Source organism: Prionailurus viverrinus, chromosome B1 (assembly GCF_022837055.1).
Source record: "Prionailurus viverrinus isolate Anna chromosome B1, UM_Priviv_1.0, whole genome shotgun sequence".
NCBI classification, from domain to species: domain Eukaryota; kingdom Metazoa; phylum Chordata; class Mammalia; order Carnivora; family Felidae; genus Prionailurus; species Prionailurus viverrinus.
Genome location: NC_062564.1, coordinates 44,315,127 through 44,338,072, shown reverse-complemented (window position 1 = coordinate 44,338,072; position 22,946 = coordinate 44,315,127). Strand labels below are relative to the sequence as shown.

The following is a 22,946-nucleotide window of genomic DNA, read 5'->3' as shown; positions in this document are numbered from 1 at the left end:
GGGCTCAAACTTACAACTCTGAGATCAAGAGTCATATGCTCCACTAAATGAGCCAGCCAGGCTCCCCGGACCTCTGCTTTTCTTATACAAGATTAATGGGGAAAGAGCAGCTAGGTGAAATGGGATATAAGGATGATCTGGGAGTCTAAAGAAGAGATTAGGATGAAGTTCTTCCTAGAAACGAAGATGGGTAAAAGATACAAACAGACAATTCACACAGCAGGAAACGGAAATCACTCATTAACATATGAAAATTCTAAGTTTGTTAATAAGCAAAAAAATGCACAAGAGAACAATGAGATACTTTCATCATCTATCTAAGTTGTTGGCTCAGGTATGGTGAGCTTGTCATTCTTGTACTCGGCTATGGGAAGATGAATCAATCTTCCCTTTTAGGAAAGTAATTGTTACCACAATAAAATTAAATTAAAAAAATAAAATCACACCCAACTCATTACATCATACTCCATTAAAGCAAACGTCACAATAATTAAAATTTTGTATCTTCCTGTTTTACTTAGAGCTCTACTTGTCCAGCCAGTACACCTTCTGAAAAGACATGTGCTCAAGAAATGTTCATAAAGGGCCACTTGGGTGGTTCAGTTGATTAAGCATCCAACTCTTGATTTAGGCTCTGGTCATGATCTCCCAGGTTCATGAGTTCAAGCCCCGCATTGGGCTCTGTGCTGATGGTGCAGAGCCTGCTTGGGATTCTCTCTCTCTGCCTCTCCCCCACGCACATGCGCACACATGCACTTCCTGTCTCTCTCTCAAAATAAATAAAACTTTTTTTAAAAAAGAAATGTTCACATAATAAAAAAATAAATGATTAAAATTATCTAATTACCAGGGGGAAATAAGGTAATGGGGAATACGCATCAAGGGCTTAAAAAAATGCTTATACTTTGATCTAGTAAACTTCACTTCTAGCAATCTGTCTTAGGGAAGAATATTTTAAAACACCAACAAAGATTTATGTATAAAGATATTCACTACAGCATAATTCATAATAGTGAAAAATCAGAAAATAACTAGTATGACAATGTATGTCATCAAGTTATGGACATTTTAATAATGAAATATTGTGCAGCCATGAAAAATTATCTACCGAACACATGGCAGAAGACACGTGCTGTAATGTTAACAAGGGAAAGAAATTCTACACACATTGCGATTAACTATGCAAAAACCAGACACATAAGAAAAAAGACTGAAAAGATTAAAAATTTTTTTTAATGTTTTTTTTTTTTTTTTTAAAACAGCGCGTGCGCACGCGTGTGCAAGCAAGCGGGGGAGGAGCAGAGAGAAGGAGACACAGAATCTGAAGCAGGCTTCGGGCTCTGAGCTGTCAGCACAGAGCCCGACATGGCGCTCGAACTCACAAACCGTGAGGTCATGACCTGAGTCAAAGTCGGACGCTTAACCAACTGAGCCACCCAGGCGCCCCCAGACTGAAAAGATTTTGAAGCTTCATTTGAAGTTTTTATATTTGAAATTCTTCTAAGGCACACTACTTTTATAGTTAGAAAGCATTACTTTAAACCATTAATGCCACATATTAAGGATTTTCTAAGTAGATTTTTTCATTCATCTTACATTAACTTCCATACATACACACGTACCTTATAGCCTCCAATCCTGTGGTCAGGTTTGAATTCTTTGCCATTTTTCAACCAGCGCAGCGTGGGGTTAGGAGTCCCACTAGAAGGACATTTGAACTTCACAGTCTTGGCAGCTGGCACCGCGTGCAATTTCTTTTCCATCTTTTCTGGGGATGTCCAGTATGGAGCCACGGCTACCCAGGGAAAGCCAAGAGAGACAGGCAGGGGCCAGTCAGGCTCAGGAGCAGGGGCCCAGGCCAGGACCTGGAGGTGTCCCCAACACTGTAAACAGTGCCCGCACTAATCAGGGTGCCCAAAGGATCCCATGACCCCATGTGCCCTCTTCTCCCCTTCTCCAAACAATCATCTAAGCCTCCCCCTTCCCACTCAAACCCAAGGCCCGGCCCGAAGGCAGTAAGGTAGGAAACAGTGTCTCACGCATACGGTTTGGTTTGGTGTTATCTGTCTCTTTCTCCTCTGAAGAGGAGTCATCATCATCGTCGTCGTCCTCCGAGGAGGGGAGAGCATCTATGGGAAGAAGGGGGCACTGAGGTCCCTTCGAGGGAAAAGGGCTCACTAGATTTCCATCCATATCAACAGCCAGCCATCAACATAAAGGCCAGTCCAGTTACAGAACGAATGCATCTGGAACCCCCCAGTCCCATTCCACCCTTAGTGACAGTCTCTCTGTGGGACAGAAATGGTTTAAGAACTGCATGCTCTATGCCTGTCCCCCGCCTTCCCCAGCCCAACACAGTGCCCCTTTCTGTCCACAAGCCTTGATATTAGCCAGTTCCATCAGGGGCAGTGGGTCCTCTTGGATTTAATTACACCTTGTGTTGAGAAGTTCTCTCAACTCAGTAGCACCCAGACGTGCTGGGCCTCAGAACTAGCAGCCAGGGGAATCTGTGCGTATCCTTCTTCAGAAACCCAGACAGATCTAGGCACGCTATGGCGAGAAGCTATTTCTAAAGCCATGAGGCTGAACAACTCACAGATGGAATTTTCCTAGCATGTATCTGCTGAGGTTTGGGGGCTGCCCTTCTTGCCCAGGGTAGATAGGGAGCCCACCAAACCGTCTGCAGCTGCCGACACTTCTCCCCAAGTATCCACCCCTTTTAAAAGGCTTGACACACATGTGGTCACCAATCAGGGTTCATGCCAGATCTTTTTCCAGTCCTTCAAATGAGGGCAGGTTCTAAATGATGCCTGAAGGGGAGGAGATGCCCAGCCCTCCCCCTTGGGATGCACAAACGGCATCAAGAAAATTTCAACTCTTCTTTGTTTCATCCTAGAGTTTTGTAAAACTCGTGTTCTATAAGTGGCAGTTTCCCAAAGTCACAGAATTCCAGGGTTCCCTGGCTGCCCTTAATACAGCTCAGGAAGCTGGAGGACCGATGTTTTCCATGAAGCCTGTGAATATGGCGATGCACCTGGATCCTTTCCCATAATAGTAGGGACCTACCTCACCACATATTCTGGGGCTCTAACCCCTAAGCTGAGTACCAAGTCCGAATGGCAAGGGAATGACAGAATGGAAGCTGGCCGAGCCCCAGGTAGCACCTGGAGATCTGGACAAGCTGTGGCGGAAAACAATCAGTGTCTTGCTGACCCAAGTGTATCAGCAGTCACTTGAGGCAGATCCTGGAGGCCTAGATCTCTGACCTGAGGCCTGCCCCACCTGGTCACCCCTCTGAGAGCTAAGCCACGCGGCGGGCAGGGAGCAATGTTAGTGGGCAGCAGTTTTGGAAGCAGAGTGGGGGCAGATCATGAAGGGGAGGAGGTTCGCCTCCCCCTGAAACTAGCAGAGAGGGTTGGAGGGGTGGATCCAGGGAGAGGGGGAGGGCAGGCTTTGCTACCAACCTGAGACATTGACGGAGAAGTAGGTGGTGTCGCTGCCCGAGGGGCTGCTGGTCACGCAAGCGTAGAGGCCGGAGTCGGCAGGCACCGAGTCCCGCACCTCCACCTCCTCCCCTGTGATGCGGGTACGGTTGCTCTCCACCAGCTGCACCCCGTCCCGCAGCCAGTTGATGCTCTGGACATCGTCCCGCAGCCGACAGCGAAGCTGTAGCAGGTCACCAGGGTGGACCAGGAAGGACTCCACTTCCACAGGGGCTCCCCAGGGCTGGGCTGCAGCCCCCCACAGGGACCGGGAAGGGGGACCAAGGGATGGGACAGGAAGAGGGGGAGAGGGGAGAGGGGGAGAGACAAAGGGAATTATGCTAGCTAGCCGCACTGAGCTGCAACATCCCAGGGGCTACAGAGCCGGGAGGTGAGAACCGGAACAGGCGTCAGTGGGAAACGGCTGGCTACCTAGAACCCCACCTCTTCTGCTATGCCCCACTCCCCCAAAGGTCAGAAGAAGAAAGAGGCAAAGCCAGGAAGCAGCCACAGCAGCAATAAGCAGTTGATGTTTCATTTCCCTCCATCGGAGGGCGGGGAAAGGCCGGCCCTCCCCAGGGCTTCGTTGTGTCCAGACTGCCCCTCTCCCACTCGCTCAGTCCTCTGTCAAGGATGGCCACTTCCCAGGAGGACACCCCATTTCTTTTTGGCTAGCCCAGCCTCACGCCTCTCCGTAGAAACAGCTGAGCAAACCTGTCCCTCAAAATTCCAGCAGCCCCCACTTAAGTTGAGAGAAGGCAATTTGTCAACCGGGCCCTCAGTCCAAGTGATTCAGCAGGGAGGGGTCTGGCCCCTCAGTGAGTCAGATGCATAAGATGCATATGTGGGAGAGGCGGCCCAAGGAGAGGTCAGCTCAGGGGAACCTCTGGCTAACAGGTGTCGGGCCAGAGGATTCGGAGCTTTTGACTATATTAGGAACGGAGGCCTGCAGCTGCCACCAAGCCCACACTTGCTCTGGCTGCAGAAGCCCTTGCACACAAAGCTCCTTTCTCCTCATCCCACCGCAGGGCTCCCCCGCCTCAAGCCCTCCCGCTTCCCCTCCCCCAACACATGGTCACACACATCCATTCCTCCTCACCTTTCTTTCCCTGGATCCTGAGTGCCCCACGGCTCACAGATCTGATACAACCCGTTTACCCATCCATCCTCACAACCAGCAACTGGGCACCCGCACTGACAGTGAAGGCCAGAAGCCAAGCACACTCAGAGTCCACCATCCCTGACTGTGACCCGCTCTTGAGCAGCTCCCCTTTACCAACTAGGGGGAAATGCAGTTTCTGTTTCCTTTCAGGATGTTCAGTTGTGCTCCCTCCTGGCATCTTCTGCCAACTGTCCACCCCCCACCAAAAAGTGCACCTGTTCTAGCTCACATCTACCACCTGACCTACGTCTCCACTGCCCTGGGAGCCTTCTTTCTTTCTCACCCCTCGGTTAACCATCAGAGGCCCAGCTGGGGCTCCTTGCAGGTCCCCAAAGCACCTGCCTCTGAAACACGCTCTCCCATCCCTGCACCCCACTGCCCTCAGGGCCCGTGCCCTGCCTGGCTCTCAGCTACCTTCCAGTTCTCTGGCTGGCTGGGGACTCTGCCTCAAAGCCTTTTGTGACTCCCAGGCTGGGGCAGGTGCTCTCCCACTGCACTCGTCACACTGAAGGACAGTCCCCTTTCTTGACTGAGTTGTGAGGGTGGGGATGTGTCATATTTACTTTTAAAATGCCCAACACCCAGTACAGTACTTGGCACGCAACAGTTGCCCAATGAACACTTGTTGGAAAATGCATGGTTTCCTCACCATCTTCCTTTCTAAACTCCCTTTTCTCCTTTACCACCTTCACCGTAACCGACTCCTTCTGAAGTGCTACCCAGGTGCCAAACCTTACAAATGAAGAAATGACCACCCTGGGCGTCAGATGGCACCAGTGACTACCAGCTAATAGCCATCGTCCTCAGAGGGGCCAAGGCTGCCGTCCCTGACCCTCTTGCAACCCAAGGGCTGTCTTAAATACTGGGTAAATACTGAGTCATCGAAAGGGGGAGGTGCTGCTGCAAAAGGGTTTGAAAGCCACTAGGCTAGCATTCATTTATAGTTTTGTGAATTGGGTCAAGAGGAACCCCACAAAGGTGAGCAGACCACATAACTGATTAAGCTTTTGTGGGTCTTAAAAAAAAGTTATTCTTTCCATTTTTAATGGATTGTGGTTTTGCCAAAAGAAGGGGGAAGAAAAGCAGTTCAGACTTGATCCTTAAGGGAAACAGCAGACACTCCTATTGATCAAACCTCTGTTCCCTCAGGTGACCTCACTGATTAAATATTTTGCAGCTCGTGATTCTGTACAAGCCATTGGTCAAACAGTAAACTCCGTAAACTCGAATTCTTAGCCTCTGGCATCACAGCCTATTTTGATAGGTCTAGGAACAAAAAGGTAGTGAGGAAAACACGGGCATTCCCCCCCAGAGAAAGCAAAGGGTCACTGGCCCTACTGAGACCACTCTGGCTGATTCTAGCTTGGAGCCCTGACTCCCCGCTTGTTCTAACTAGGATGTGCACACAAAACTTCTACAGGATACATAGAAAGTCTCAGGGCACCTGGGTGGCTCAGTTGGTTAAGCGTCCAGGTCTTGATCCCAGGGTCATGGCCTCAAGCCCCACATCAGGTTCCACACTGACAGCGCAGAGCCTGCTTGGGAGAGTCTCTCTCTCTCTCTCTCTCTCTGTTGCTCTCTCTCTGAAGAATAAAACATTTTTTTAAATTTCGTTTTAATGTTTGTTTTATTTTTGAGAGAGAGACAGACAGACAGAGACAGAGCATGAGCGGTGGAGGGGCAGAGAGAGAGAAGGAGACACAGAATTTGAAACAGACTCCAGGCTCTGAGCTGTCAGCACAGAGCCCGATGCAGGGCTTGAACCCATGAACCATGACATCATGACCTGAGCAGAAGTTGGACGCTTAGCTAACTGAGCTACCCAGGCACCCCTCTCAAGAGTAAATAAATTAAAAAAACAAAAAACAAAAAACAAGATTGAAGCAATTTGTTAAATAAATAAATAAATAAATAAATAGCCTCAAGGACCACCTTTCTTTTCTCTGCCTCTGGAGTTCTGTCCCTTAATTCTCCTGATCAAGATCCTGTACTGTGTATAGGATTAAATCACAATCCTTGCCTGGCATTCAAGGCTCATTGACAATCTGTTCCCACCTCTCCACGCAGCCTTCTTCTCCCCACCCTCCGCTTCAAGGCTGGTTGTTCTCCAGCCCAACTGCATTCTTCTCTCACAACAAAACTTACTTCTGCTCAAGACTGTCAGCGTTGTGATTCTCTAGTCACCCCCCCTCCACCCCGCCACTGCTCAAAGTGCACCATCAAAGCCAGCCAGGAAGCCTCCTCTTGTCCCTAGTGTTGCCACCCCAACTGTCTGTAAAACATACTGTACAAACCACACAAATTCACACTTGATCACATACCATCTTGTTTCTTTTTTAAACATCTTTATTGAGATATATTCACATACCAGAAAATTCACCCATTTAGAGCACATAATTCGATTTTTTTTAGTATATTCACAGAGTTATGCAACCATCACCACAATCTAACTTTAAAGTCTACTTATTTATTTAATTTATTTTGAGTGGGGGGGATGAGAGCAGGGGAGGGGCAGAGAGAAGGGGGGAGAGGGAGGGAGGGAAGGAGAGAGAGAGAGAGAGAGAGAGAGAGAGAATGAATATGAATGAATGAATGAATCCCAAGCAGGCTCCACACTGTCAGCATGGAGCATGATGCCGGCTGGGCTTGAACTCATGAACCATGAGATCACGACCTGAGCTGAAGCTGGACATTTAACCTGCTGAGCCACCCAGGCGCCCTCACAATTGAACTTTAGAACTTAAAAAATTTTTTTTTGTTTTAAGTTTATTTATTTTGAGAGACAGAGAGAGAGAGAGAGAGAGAGAGAGAGCAAGCCCAAGCTGGGGAGGGGCAGAGAGAGAGGGAGAGGGAGAGAATACCAAGCAGGCTCTGCACAGACAGCAGAGGGCCCGATGGTGGGCTCAAACTGAGAGATCATGACCTGTGTTGAAACCAAGAGTCAGACGCGAGTCACCCAGGCACCCCTAACTTTGGAACATTTTTATCATCTCCAAAACAAACTCCATACCCACTGGCAGTCACATGCCATCTCCTACCCTTTCCCTCAGCCTAGGAAGCTTGATGCTTTCCATCTCTATAGATATGCCTATACTGGATATTTCATATGAATGGAATCCTACATTATATGGTCTGTGACTGCCTTCTTCCATTTAGCCTAATGCTTTCAACGTTCTTCTATGCTGTAGCATGTCTCACTACTTCATTCCTTTTAATGGCCAAATAATATTCCATTGTATGGATATACCACATTTTATTTATCCATCCATTGGTTGATGCACACTTGGGTATGTTGTTTCCTAAGAGTCACAAGTGTCCCTGTGTTCCTCTCCTAAGAAACAGAAAGCAATTCAGAGCAGAACTGCTTATTATAATTTTTCCAGAGTGCCTAACAATGTCACAAGCCGAAAATACCCAATAGGTCTTGAACTGAATTTAGCTTATGGCCAAAATTCAGCCTACGGCTCTTGGGTTTAGAGTGTATTTTTTTTTTTTTCATGGCTAATAGTGCTCTTGGATGTGTGTCAATGTCTCTATTTATAAAGCAGGGATAATGCCACTTTCTTCTAGGTGACAGAAAGGTAACAAAGCACTCGCTGGTTTACCGGACCCTGCCTGTCTGCATCACTGCCCTCAATAGCGGTCCTGGCCTTGGGAAGTCCTATGTGTGGTGGCTGATGCAAGGGCATCACTGCTCAATGTAACAATTCAGTCACTACTCTCTATTCTCCTTTTGGTTTTGGTAGTGTCCTCCATTTATGTCCCCACTGGGAAAGGCCCTTATATCTGTGCTCCATCTGAGCGGACTATTCTCTGGTCAAGGCCAGCAGGCCAGGGCTATATTTGTTGTTGGCTGTCAGGTAGCAAGAAAGGAGCTGACACCTTTATTGGGCTGGCCATGAAAGACGAAGAAAAGAAAGCCAAGTGTATTGCTTGGCCACTTGAAACCAACATTCCAACTCTTGGAGAACCTGGTTAATTGGAATGGGGATGCTGTGAGGGAAGCAGCAAGCCAGAACACTTGCTTTCTGCCTCTTGTTTCCTTAGAGATTAGGTGGGAAATGGAGGCTAGAGGACATTTGGTATCTGGATTCTGTGATGACCTAGCCTGAGGATGAAGGTGTTTGGCTGTGAGTCAGATAACAACATCCACTCTTACGGGCCCTACGTGCAATGTGTTCAAAGTACACTGTGGAAAAAGATGCATTGTGTTCTGATGCCCACAGCATGGGGTCACTCTTCTCATCACTGGGAGCAGGAAGGTTAGGGGTAGGGTTAGGGCTTGACTTGAATATCCCCAGAGGATTAAGGCTGCCAACACCTTGGCCAACTCTTCAGAAAACAGGAGCGAACAAAGGCTGTCTGGGAGACTGAGGAGGCCTCTGGTCCTGAGGCAGGTTCCTGGGACAGTGTGGATGGCAGGTGCACTGTGGAAGGCTGTGCAGGCTCGATCCAGTACCTGGTTTAGTGAGAGTGGAAGGGATTCCTACACCAATCATCAATCCTGTCCTACTTCTCTAACAGAGCCTCTCTATTCCCCAGGGAAAAGTAGGAGCACATCAGGGACCCACACTTTTTCATAGTCCTCAGGGAAGCAGCTAGAAAGGGGAGCAGTGTTTTCCATGGTGCTCTCAGGTCTAGGAACATGATTAATGCTAATGGAGCCCTCCTGAGTCTCCCATCGCTTCCTACATTTCTCCAAAATACCAGGGCTTTGCAATTCCCAACAAACCAATAGGATGTACCATTTTGCTTGTGGCACGACTGGCCAGAAATCTGCCACTGTCCTCCAGCAGGCAGTTCTGCCCTGGGTACATCGGATTAGATCCAAGTTCTTGATTCTAAATCTGAGTCTCCCACCAGCCATGAGCAGACACTGTGCAAGGGGGAGGAATGCAGTCTCCAAGGAGGCCCAAAGCCATACAAAATTTGTCATTCTTATGAGAAGATGAGACCCTAGTCCCCCAAAATTCAAGGAGAAGACAGGGAGCTTTCTTCAAAATAGCTGTCATTGGGTGCTTTCTGTGAGCCCTGGTTACCGTGCAAGGAAAAGACATGGATTAAACAAAGGAGCAAACCTATGCCTTGCTCTAACCAGGGTGGTAAGATTTACACAACACCTTGACACGGATGAGGCATTTTGTGTTGCAACATGAGACAACTGGAGAAGAACATGAGAACCCAGTACAGGCAATCCAACACAGCCTCTGAGGTTACAGAACTTAAACAAAAAAAGTATTGGTGGTCAGAGCAGATAGCAGTGTTCACAGCAGAGGCTGGACATACTGGTAGGGAAAGGGGAGGAAAAAATTAAGAATTTAGATGGGGAGGGGCTCCTTTGTGTCTCAGTTGGTTAAGCGTCCGTCTTTGGCTCAGGTCATGATCTCACGGTTTGTGGGTTCCAGCCCTGAGATGCGCTCTGTGCTGACAGCTCAGAGCTTGGAGCCTGCTTTAGATTCTCCCTCTCTCTCTGCCCCTACCCCAGCCTCTCTCTCTCTCTCTCAAAAATAAATAAAAACATTAAAAAAAAAAAAAGAATTTAGATGGGGAGGGGCACCTGGGTGGCTCATTAGTTAGATGGTAAAACATCCGACTCTTGACTTTTGGCTCAGATCATGATCTCATGGTTCATGAATTCAAGCCCTGTGTCAGGCTGTGCACTGACAGCTCAGATCCTGCTAGGGATTCTCTCTCTTTCTCTCTCTCTCAAAATAAATAAATAAACTTAGAAAAAAAAAGAATTAAGATTGGGAGTATAAACTTTGGGGGGAGCAGAAAAGGATGGGATGTGCCTGGAGATGAAGGAGAGTAGGAGACGAGGTTAGAGCGTATGGCCTGCCTGGACCAGAGGTTCACGGCAGAAAATAGCAAAAAATAATGATTCTAACCTGTGAGGTGGGTAATAGAAAGAACAGAAGCACTAAAGAAGTCCCAGGGAACACATTTCTCTGCAGACCAAGAATGCAGACCTTTCCTGCCACAGACAAACACACCTGAAAATGTATTTTGAAATGCCACTTTACCAGCTCTGGTCCCATAACAGCCAATTTGGTTTGAGTTATCCATCTCCAAACTTCACAACTTAATATGAACCCGGTGAAGAATAACAACATATTTGCATAGCACTTTGCAATTTACTATGTGCTTTCCCCTATATTATCTTGGGATCATAAACAATGCTGAAAACGATCATGCTAATTAATACAGGCCGATATTTACAGCGCGCTTACTGTAAGCTTTTAACACAGACTCTCGTTCCATCCCTTATAAGGTACATACTATTATGATCTCTACCCTATGGACACGGAAGCTCCCCGCATGCCAAGCACATTTAATCACCACAACCCCGTGAAGTAGGTACCACTATTACCCTCGTTTTATAGAGGGGACACAGAGGCACAAAGAGATCCAGTATTTGTCCAAGATGGCCCACCTAGCTAGTAAGTGGCCAAGCTGGGATTCAAAAGTGGGCGGCCTGGCTCTCCAGAGTCCACACATGTCCAGAGCCCATGTCTATCACTTTGAAAAATATTCCCTACACTCACTTTGCTTTTGCAATCCCTGACTTCTGAAAAGTGACCGAAACCCTTATCCTAACGGCACTCATGTCTCCTACTTCCTCGTATGAGCTTCTGAAGTTGACTGCTTTGACCTTACCCTGTCTTCTCATTCCCTCCAGTTCACCACTTCTACCTTACACTTTAGGGCTTTTTAACTGATATATGCATTTTTCTGTCCACACTCATCTACCCTCTAAAGCTGAGCAGGTGTCAATGTGCACATTTGGCAAGTGAGAAAATGGGGGGTGGGGGCAGGCTTGGGACTAAGAATAATGCCCTATTTTGGTATGGCACTTGATACTCCAAAAGGCATGTTAATTCATGTTCGTGTTATTGGTGTTCATTCCCATCTAAATACAAAAAGAAAAGAAAGAAAAAGAAAAAAAAGAAAAAGAAAAAAAGAGATTGAAGGACTTCTCTCAAAGTCACAAAACAGGGATCAGCGCTGGCTCTTGATGTTGGGTCTGCCAGGGCCTGGGCCCCTTCACAGTGTCACACTTTCCACTCAGCACTTGGGACAGTGACAGGTGACCCACTTGAGGTACTTACTGTGGCTTTGGCCACAGGTGGACAGCACAGTCCCTCCCTCACTGTGTCCCTGGCTCAATTCTGGGTCACCTGACACCTTCTCTTGCCCTAAGACCCTCACCTCTGAATACAGTTTACAGAGGAGCTGATGACCTCTGATGACCTCTGCCTGACTCTGCTGCGGAAGATTAAGAACATCAGGCACAGGGGCCAGTTCTCCTGGTCACACATCCGACTGCCCCCAGCTCTCCAGCCCTGACCTCTCTGCCTGGGCGCCCTGCGTTCCATGCCCTCACACTCCTGGGGACCTCGGTTTATTTCCTCCTCCTCCACCATCTGGAGCCCCTCAACCACACCTCCCAACCTCAGCTGTCCAATCTCCTAGCCTCTTTGGCCAAGCCACTGCCCTCCCTGGCCCTCTTATTTTTGCTTTCTCCGCTCTCTCCCTCACTCCTCTAAGACTTTAAGACTCACTCTTATGAGACACCCCCAACTCCAATCTTCGTCCTATTCTTAATGTGCCTTCCTAGGACCTATGGATTTTCACGACTTTATCTTGTGCTTATTCATGCTGCTTGGTTGTGGGCTGGTCCCATAAATATGCATCTTCTCTACCCTCTGTGATGAGGAGTGGTGTCATCGACATCCTACATTCCAAAGGATAACCAGCCCTTAACAAAGTCCAGACCTGTTGTCTCGAGGTCGTGATTGCTGTCATCCTTATGAAATCCTTTTGATTTTGGATTTCTGGGTTAAGAAAATTAGGGGAGAACGGCCCATTCTCTTCGGTAACATGGGGGAACTGGTGGTCCAGGAATGTTTACAGTTTTGGCACAAACTCCCCAGAGATAAATGAGGGGGCAATTGTGGGTGGGGGAGGAACTCCGGGTGGCTTTGAAGGCAACTTAAAAGGAACACAGAACAGCGCGGCAGGGCTCCGGGAGCCCTCTGCAGAGGTTTTTTATTACGTTATTTTGGCTTTGAAATGGAACTGAAAACTTACTTTAGTCTGGCAAGGCCAGGCCAGAGTGGGGATCTCACTGAAATCCCAGGGAATGACTATCCTCCTACAAGCAGGGGTACAGAGAGGAAGCCCTAAAGATACAGGATTCCCTGTGCCCACGATATCCCCAACATACAGTGAAAGCTGCAGAAATGGGGAGCGCAGGCATGTGTGATAGGGGAGGCAGAACACCAAATCAATTAGCAGGGTCGGACACCCTGATCCGGCTGCATTCACCAGTCCCCCCACCGACCCAGGAGATTTGGAGTGTAGGTTTTTTTTTTTTTTTAATAGAAAAAAAGGGAAAGAAGTACGAGGGAACATTTTGCATGCAAATGGGCCACTGCCAGAAGAACCCATTAAAATGTAAAAACTCCACATTCAGCCTGACAAAACGGTGCAAACTGCTGTGTTTGCCAGAGGGGCAGCAATACAGCTCCCAACAAAGGGGCCGAGGAACAATGGCGGGCTGAATGGCCTCTGTCAGCAGGTCCCCTCGCGCGTTGCCATGGGGACCCCACCGGGGCTTACTAAAGGTATTTCCTGAGGAGAAAGGCAGTGCACACAGGCCCAGGCGGCCCGGCTAATCCTGACAGGAAGCCATCGCCATTCAGCAGCCCAGGGGCTTGGGGCCGGAGTTTTGTTTTGTTTTTATTAAAAAAAGATTTTGGTCTTTTGTGTGTCCCACCTCGTCACTGTAATTTAGTGCAGAGCCGCCTGCGCTGGCCAAAGCCTCAGCGCGGGGCCTCGCGCTCGCCCCAAGACCCCCCAAAACAGCTCCCCAGTATCTGGGCAGGAGGAGGCCCAGGCACGCAGAACCCCACTCGGGAGACCCCAGCCGAGAGCGCCCTGAGCCCAGCGAGGTCTGTGTAAACTTTCAACCAGATGAGAGTCAGGATGGAGTCCAGGATTCGAGCCCACGCGCCGGGTTCTATGGGTTCTATGTGGTGCCTCCTCGTACCTGTAGTTTTTTTTTCCCCCTCCTGAGGACTGTGCCCCCATCAGCACCCGTGTCCCCCACGTCCCCTCTACCTCCCATCAAGGGCAAAGCGCTCACCCATTGGGGAGAAGGACCGTAATTAAGTGATTAACAAAGGAATGTGCCCGAGAGCTGTTTTAAAAGAAACTTCCCTTCTTCCTCTCTGCCAGCAAAAGCTCTCTCGCCAAATATTTACTGACACACTACGGATAGAGCCTGAAGAAATCTCTTCCTATCCCCATTTCCCAAAGCAACTGTCAGTACGCGATGCTTCTCTCCCGCCTACCTTAGCTGCTCTGAGGCAAGTTCACTTATGAGGCGCAGGAAGCACAGAGCCCACTCACCCCAGAGCAAAGGGAGGTGCCCCGCAGCTACGGGGAAGGGCGGTCTAAGCTCACAGTTCCTAGAAGTTGGTGTCACCGGGGTTCACATTTGGCACCAGAGGAATCCGGCCTTGGCAGATTCAGGGAAGAAAGCCAACAACACAGCTGGCGGTGGAGACAGAAACTCCTGTGTGACAACTGCCCCCCAGGACACAGTTGAGGGTAAATTAACATTTCCTGAGCAAACTTGCACGTGGAAGGAGCCATCCCCAAAGAAGATGGTCAGAGGAGGCTCTGCTCATTAAGATTTGCACCCAGAACTGTGTGTTTGCAAAGCCCATGCTCTTGCAACTAAACCATCCCCCAAAAGAGGTTCTGAACCTTGCATTTTGATAGAATCATAAGAAAAACTGACAATTTTGGAGGTATTAATACTATGCCTAATAACTCTCCTGGACATCTGGGAAGCTTCTAAAGCCATATTAAATGGGTCCTGTTTTGGGAAAAGGAGCCAAAGAGCCTCTGCTCAATGATGGAAACCCCCCCTGAAAAGAATCCCAAACCCAGTAAGGACCACTTGTGTGGGTTGTAAGCTGAGGGGATCTGGACACTCAGGTGGTGGTCTTCTGCCTTTAGTAAAAATCAAGTCCTGAACTCAAAGCAAAAGTACAACTGGCCACCAACTGTTACAACACAGAACACCTTCCACTGAACTAGCTCAAGTGCCTGAGTGTGTGCATGCGTGAGTGCGTGCGTGCGTGTGTGTGTGTGCGTGTGCGTGTGTGTGTGTGTGTGTGTGTGTGTGTAGGGTCCCACTGCTGTAAAGAGAGCTCAGACCCTCCCACCACTGGCTCGGAGCCCAGGCCTCCCAGCCATGTGTCTGCAGCTGCGACCTGTCATGCACTTCCTGGTCTGGGTTCTGTAATGGAAAGATCATTAAGGCTGGGGGAGGAGGACAGTGAGATGAATCAACAGGGAAGAGGTAACCCTGCAGCTCCCACTCTGCCGTGCTCTGACCTTAAAGTCCGGTCAGGTTCCTTAAAGAAAAGAAAGTACAGCCCTGCCCCCACCGCGCCCCCTACAAGGGCCCCTTGGAGGGCTTCCCCTCCCCCACACTCAGCAGAGCTTGTTTGGGGAAGGAAGCACCAGCAGCTGGGCAGGAAAAAATTGCAGCTCCCTAAACTTGCTGATGAATTAGTGGAGGAGTCAGCTGTTCCAGAATTTGGCTTTTTGCGCCCCCCCCCCCCCCCCCACCAACCTCAGTGGGTGCTTGAGAGCATGCTTCACCAAAACTCTCAGCACTCCAGTGTACCTGCCACCTTCCCTCCCCGTGTCCAGTCCGATCACTGCATGGCGGGTCTGGGTCACACAGTGTACAGGGGTCACTTACTGCAGTGGGCCATGGAATGGGCTCTTCATAAGGTTACTTTTTCTCAATGTTAAAGAAATGCCTCTTATTGTTACATTATGAAAATAAAGGCCATAAGCATCCTTTGAAAATAAAATGGTGGGGGCGCCTGGGTGGTTCAGTCGGTTAAGTGACTTCGGCTCAGGTCATGATCTCACGGTTTGTGAGTTCGAGCCCCATATCGGGCTCTGTGCTGACAGCTGGGAGCCTGGAGCCTGCTTCGGATTCTGTGTCTCCCTCTTTCTCTCTGCCCCTCTTCTGCTCATGCTCCGTCTCTCTCTGTCTCTCAAAAATAAATAAATGTTAAAAAAAATTTTTTTTTAAAGAGAATAAAATGGTGTAGAAAGGTGGTTGCCAGGGGCTGGGAGAGGGGAGAATGGGGAGTTCAAGTCTAATGGGAACAGAGCTTCAATTGGAGAAGATGCAAACATTCTGGAGACAATGATGGTGATGGTGGGACAACAACATGAATGAACTTAATGCCACAGAACTGGATACTCAAAACTGGTGAAAACAGGTCAATTTTATGTTATGTGTATTTTACCACAGTTAAAAAAAAAGAAAGTAATGGTAGTGAACAGTGTTGGTTTTTAAAAATGTTCTTACATGGAGCACCTGGGTGGCTCAGTCCGTTAAGGGTCCGACTTTGGTTCATGTCATGATCTCACAGTTCGAGCCCCACATCCAGCTCTGTGCTGACAGCTCAGAGACTGGAGCCTGCTTCAGATTCTGTGTCTCCCTCTCTCTCTGCCCCTCCCCTGCTCGCACTCTGTCTCTCTGTCAAAAATAAACATTAAAAGAAATTTAAAAAAAAATGTTCTTACATAGCAAAATGAGTTGTTAACCCTATGTAGGTTCTGAAAAACTGGGAGGAATTTTTACTGGCTCACGAAATGTAAAAGTCTGGGACTTCTGGTCTGTTCCACAGATTTGCAGGACAGTGAGGACTCAGGGGATGCACTGACATACTACATATTCATTTTTCTCTTTCACACACACCATGAAAGTTGAGCATTAAGTGCTCTTTAAGAAATTACAAGAACATGCTTCAGGGATCTCTCTACCTGAGACGATATGGCTGTCAGGTAGCGAGCAGGTGGAAGGAGGAGGACCAAAGGCTTGGTTGGAGGAAGGTTAGGGACCAATATCTACACTGGGGACTCCTTTGCTCAGTCGGGAGGATCTTGAACAATCAGAATCCAGGGAGAGAGATAATGTCAACATTATCTGGGCAATGTCAACATCCAGATGTCCTAAGGGATGCGAGCCTAGTCTGAAACCCTTGTGAAAACCACTCACCACCAAACCCTGCTTGAAGCACAGGTGTAACTGGCTGGGTGCAGTGGAAAGAACATCTGAGTGGAAATCACTCAGACAACTGGCCCTACCACTAACTGTGTGACCCTGGGGAAGTCATTTCCTCCCTTGGGCCTCAAATTCCTCATCTGTGAAATGGGAAAGCTGATGGACCTGACAAGCTCTGGGTGCCCTCTAGTTCTAACTTTCCAATTTTCACCTGGGGCTTAAGAAGTGAGTATCACTCTCTGCTACCTCCTTCTGCCCCCACGAGCACACAGTGCTCTCTGGTGTGAGGAAACGCAAGAGGCTGCAAGTTAATTTGCCTTAAGAAGCGAGGATTCTGGGGGTGCCTCGGCGGCTCAGCTGGTTGAGCATCTGACTTCTGATTTCAGCGCAGGTCATGATCCCAGGATCATGGGATCCAGCCCCCGCCTGGGCTCCTTGCTGAGTGTGCTTAAGATTTGCTCTCTCTCTCTCTGCCTCTCCCCTGCTCATTCTAAGGAAGGAGGGAGGATGGGTGGATGGGTGGATTCTGTTTTGGTCCCAGATCTCCAGCCACCAGAACTTCAATAAATGCTTGTCTTCATGGCTTCTCTCTGACCCATGTTCTCACCAGAAGAAGTCTTAGAATGGAGGACGCAGAATAGCTAAGAGGCTGTGACTGACAGAAAACTGGGAGCCCAAGTATTCTAGAGGGATTTATTTCACTGTCCTTTTTGACTCATGATATATTACCCCATGAGAACTAGCGAGGCAAATAAATTTCAAAAATGGAGCGGAAGCGCTGAGGGTAGTGAAGGGCTCACCTTATAAAATAAATGCCACCTCCAAGAGCACCCTTCAGACATTAATATAGTCTTGACTGCTCAAATGACATCGGTAAAAGTTTTGAATGTCACAGGAAGAACTTCATTCAGTAGTTAGGTAAGGCTGACTCTTTCAAGATTCAAGAGCTAATTCCCAAAACCTAGGGAAAATAAAACTTAATTCCAAAAGTAAACTCTAAAGTTTGACAGTAAAGGAACAGAGATTTCTGAATGCAAAAGGGCCCTTCTAACAGGCTGGAGAGCAGATCAGCATTCCAAAGACGGTGATAATTGACTTAAAGCCCCGCATCAGAGAAAGAGGGGAGAGAGTCTTCTTCCCTGGAAGGCTTTCAGACCAACCTACCCCTGCCTCCCCAGTACCCCCAGGCAACTTGACTCAGCCCTCTTCCACCTTTCCCACTACCTCTCTGCCTATCTTAGTCTAGAAAGACTCTCCAGCCTCTCGGATATTCCACCTTCCTGCCTCTCATCCTTTCCAGTACAGGAGTTAGGGCTGCAGGCATTGATACCCACCAGACTCCAGTCTCAATCCCACCACTTACTGGCTGTTTAATCTCGGCAAGTTGTGTGTGTTTGACCTCTCTGGGTCAGTTGCCTAAACTGTGACGTGGAAACAGCACCTACGTTATAGACTTTTTTGAGAAATTAACTGAACATCAGAGATTCTCAAATTCTCCTGGATGGGCAGGGAACTTGTCAGAACTACCAACCTCGGGCCCTGCTTCAGAATCAAGAGCTGTGGGAACGGAGCCTGGCCACCAGGTGATGCCATGCCTCAAGCACCCAAGAATCGTTCCGTGAGATGATGTGAAGAGTGTCAGATGTGGGAGAAATGACTCCTTACATATTTTCCTTATCTTCCCGCTAAAAAGGATTTTATTCCCACCGTCTCTTTTTTTTAACTTAAAAAAAATTTTTTTTTGAGAGAGAGAGCGAGAGCGAGTGTGAGTGGGGGAGAGAGAGGCAGACACAGAATCCGAAGCAGGATCCAGGCTCCGAGCTGTCAACACAGAGCCTGACATGGGGCTCGAACCCACAAACTGTGAGATCATGACCTGAGCCGAAGTCGGACACTTAACCGACTGAGCCACCCAAGTGCCCTGCACTGTCTCCTTTTTTAAAACTGGAAATTTTAGGTTATCTTTTAAACAAAGAAAATGGGTGGTTCCTTACCCGTGTGTTCATGCATGTATTTATTTGTTCTAAGGTGCTGAAGTGAACAAAAAGACAAAACCTCTGCCTTCACGATGTATATGTACACGCACAGATCACAGCTCACAAATGATGGTTAATTTGTCCCTTCACTTTAGGGAAGGACCCTCTCCTACGTTTGCAGATGTCCTCATAACCTGGGTTTTATGTCCTTACTTGATGCAGTCTTTTGATGACACTTCTTTAACGAGTCATTTGCTGTATTTGCATATGTCTGGTAAGAATAACACTGGCCAGGGGGGTGCCTGGGTGGCTCAGTCGGTTAAGTTGGTTAAGCATCTGACTCTGGATTTTGGCTCAGGTCATGATCTCACAGCCCCTTAGGGCTCTATGCTGACAGCTCAGAGCGTACTTGGGATTCTCTCGCCTTCTTCCTCTTTCTCTGCCCCTCCCCTACTCTCTCTCTCTCTCTCTCTCTCAAAATATATAAATAAACATTAAAAAAAAAAAAAAAAAGATAACACTGGCCAGGACTGGGCCTGATCCATGGTAAAGCTAGGGGAGGGGAAGGCATTTGTCCTGGCCTCTCTTGAATGGGGGACTTTTGGTGTTTTCTCCCCAGTTACATACCAACAGAAATGGAAGAAGATATTTGTCAAACAACTTTTAATACATCTATTTCCTATTCCTGGGGCACACTTCAGACAGTATACCACAAATTAATATAGATTTTTTTAAAATTATTTTTTAACATTTATTTATTTTTGAGACAGAGACAGAGCATGAACAGGGGAAGGGCAAAGAGAGAGGGAGACACAGAATCCAAAGCAGGCTCCAGGCTCCGAGCCATCAGCCAGAGCCTGACATGGGGCTCGAACCCATGAACCGTGAGATCATGACCTGAGCCAAAGTCAGACGCTTAACCGACTGAGCCACCCAAGCGCCCCTAGATTTTTTAAATCCTGTAATTATTTGTGACTAGCTCAACCACAGTATAATACATATTTTTGTTTAAAACATTAATGTGTTGAATATCTCAGTAGGCACTAAGACAACCAACAGCTTCAGGATCTCTGTCCCCCGTTTTTGTATTTCTTCATGTCTTTTTTTTTTTTTAAGTTTATTTATATATTTTGAGGGAGAGAGACAGAGCATGAGAAGGGGAAGGACAGAGAGAAGGAGAGAGAATTCCAAGCAGGCTCTGCACTGTTAGTGAGGAGCCTGATGTGGGGCTCGAACTCACGAACCGTGTGATGATGGCCTGAGCCCGAATCAAGAGTCAGATACTTAACTGACCGAGCCACCGAGGCACCCCTGTATTTCCTTATGTCTTAAAAATATACATAGTGGTAGCCTCAAAACAATGCCAGTGCTTTAGCCTCAGTGAGCCCTTCTGACATGTTTATTTCCACCCAGCAGACACCGCTGGACCATAACCATTTTAGAAGCAATCTAGGTGATTTGTATGTCTGGGCAACACCACCACATTCTAGAATAAGTGTGACCTACGAAGAAAACTCAGGTGTGGCATCTGACACTTTGGGGACCTCCGATCCTCCAAGTAGGAAGGCTCTGCTACAGTAGAAAAGGCAGCCTCCATGGGGTTTTTGTTCTATTGAATATTCTAGGCTAGGGAACCCCTGCCTTTAGGCAGCTCACAGACTTATGACCCATGCATAACCTCTGAGCAGAGAGAAGAATGTCACACAAGAAATGCTACAAGGCAAGCATCTCAGCTGCCCTTACCCCAATTGCACACCTACCCAGAAAGGGAGGTGGAGCCTGATTCATGTGGGACAGAGAAAGGCTGACCCAGCAAATTGAAATGTTTAAATCCAAATGTTGGGGGTGCCTGGGTAGCTCAGTCAGTGAGGTGTCCGACTTCGGCTCAGGTCACAATCTCACCGTTTGTGGGTTTGAGCCTCGCGACTGGCTCTGTGCTGACAGCTTGGAGCCTGGAGCCTGTTTCAGATTCTGGGTCTCCCTCTCTCTCTCAAAAATAAATAAACATTAAAAAAAATAAAATGTTTGTCTGTCTGAACTTTAGGGGGAAACCCAATCTGACATAGGGACATAGTGTAAAAAATACACTATTTCTTCTAGAGACTAGAAAAAAATACTGAAGTCAGACCTACTTGAGTGTGAATGTAAGTTCCACGTTTCACCAACTATGACCTCAGGTAAGTTACTTAACTCCTTGGATCCCAGTTTCCCCATCTGACTATGGGAGTAAAACCTATGGCCATGGAATCAGTGTAAAGATATAAAAATGTAAAGCCGACAGGCTGTGAAGGTGCAATAAATAGTATTTATTATTATTTCAGAAGAGTTTTACTGGCTTAACCTTTCTGTGGCAAATTTGTCAGTATGTAATCAAGACTTTTAGAATGTAAGTATCCTTGGAAATATGGACAAATTTTATTTGTAAAAGTATGTTCACTTAAGTGCAAACTATTGAAAATAACCTAAATGCCCCACAGTAGAGGACTGGGTAAATAAATACATTTTGCACATCCACACAATGGAATACTATGTAGTTATTAAGCACAATGAAACAATTTTCTTTGCTTGGCAATAAATACTACATGCTTGGGGCAGCTGGTAGAGCATGTACCTCTCCATCTTAGGATCACGAGTTCAAGACCCACACTGGGCATAGAGCTTACTTAAAAAAACAAAAAAAAACTTATGTGCTTAAGTTAAAAACCAGTATATGCCATATAAATTCCATATTTGAAAAGTCACATTTGTATAAATGCAAGAAAAACAGTCTAAAGAAATAGATTCACAGTTAACATTGACTAATTTTAGATGATGGGAATAGTTTTTCTTTTTCTCTTTACAAGTCTGTATTTTCTAAATTTCCTATGGTAAACCTTGATGACATATCAAATAGCTGTGTTTTTTTTTTTTTTCCAACGTTTATTTATTTATTTGGGACAGAGAGAGACAGAGCATGAACGGGGGAGGGGCAGAGAGAGAGGGAGACACAGAATCGGAAACAGGCTCCAGGCTCTGAGCCATCAGCCCAGAGCCCGACGCGGGGCTCGAACTCACGGACCGCGAGATCGTGACCTGGCTGAAGTCGGACGCTTAACCGACTGCACCACCCAGGCGCCCCTCAAATAGCTGTGTTTTAAAAGAGCAATGAAAATATTCTTTCTGACTGCTCAGAACTTTGCTCTGAGGAAGAAACAAACCATATGTTAAAAACCTCTAGGGCACCTAGGTGGCTCAGTCAACCGGTTAAGGGTCTGACTCTTGATTTCGGCTCAGGTCACAATCTCATGTTTCGTGAGTTTGAGCCCTACACCGGGTTCTGGGCTGACAGTGTGGAGCCTGCTTGGGATTCTGTCTCCCTCCCTCTCTCTCTCTCTTGCCCTCCCCCACTTGCTCTTTCTCTCTCTCTCAAAATAAATAAAAATAAACTTTAAAAAGCTCCATATAACATTAAGGCAAAGTGCCAGCTTGAAAGTTAAACAGAAAGAGGGATTAAAAGAAGTGATTAATTTGGAGACAAGAGGAAGGCTTCAAGGGGTAGGTGGCCCTCAAGCTATGCCTTAGGCTAAACCCAAGCTAAATCCAAGCTAAACCCTCAACTAAGAGTAGGAATTACAAAAAGTGAAAGGAGAAAAAGATAGGGGCGAACATTTCCTACTGAGGGACCAGGATAAACTACGGTTATGTATGAATAAATACATTGTATAAAAGAAGGAAAAGGAAGTCTTGTTTTGGCTGGCTGGCTGGCTGGCTGGGAGGAAAGGAGGAAGGGAGGAAGGGAGGAAGGGAGGGAAGAAGAAAGGGAGGGAGGGAGGGAGGAGAAAGAAGAAAAAAAAAGGAAGGAAAGGAGGGAGGGAGAAATCTGTTAATGAATGAATGACTGACAGAATGAAGGGACCATCAGCCAGAGGCTAGTTTTCAATCCTAGAGAAAAATTTAGGAAGGCTAAACACTAAACTCAAATTTGAAAGTTCAGTGTTGGTGGATTTTAACCTCTCTCCCTGCCCCACGCTCGTAACCACTGAGGCCTGTCTTCACCGAACTCCCTGACCCTCTCACCCACTTGAGGCTCCAAGCGCCTGCACGTGCAGGGCCAGGGAAACCACAGCCGCATTCGCTCAAATGGCGGTGCCGGCTGCCCCACCATTCACCTCCTTTTACACAACCCATCCCAGGAGGCTTAGCCACGCCATAGTGTGTGGGATAAGGAAGGAGGATTGAGT

General features: G+C 47.5%; 1 protein-coding gene across 7 annotated transcripts in view; it reads right to left on the bottom strand.

Annotated features, from left to right (window-relative positions):
• The window catches only part of FGFR1 (fibroblast growth factor receptor 1), a 50,610-nt gene that overhangs the window by 12,024 nt on the left and 15,640 nt on the right, over positions 1-22,946 (bottom strand). For 2 of the 7 annotated variants that reach the window (XM_047855358.1, XM_047855356.1), the window contains exons 3-5: positions 3,465-3,731; positions 2,040-2,129; positions 1,623-1,795 (exon numbers count right to left, since the gene is read on the bottom strand). In XM_047855358.1, the coding sequence (XP_047711314.1) occupies positions 1,623-1,795; positions 2,040-2,129; positions 3,465-3,731 (530 nt within the window). The remainder of the gene's footprint in view (positions 1-1,622; positions 1,796-2,039; positions 2,130-3,464; positions 3,732-22,946) is intronic. The other 5 variants (XM_047855359.1, XM_047855357.1, XM_047855361.1 and 2 more) reach the window with 3 other exon arrangements.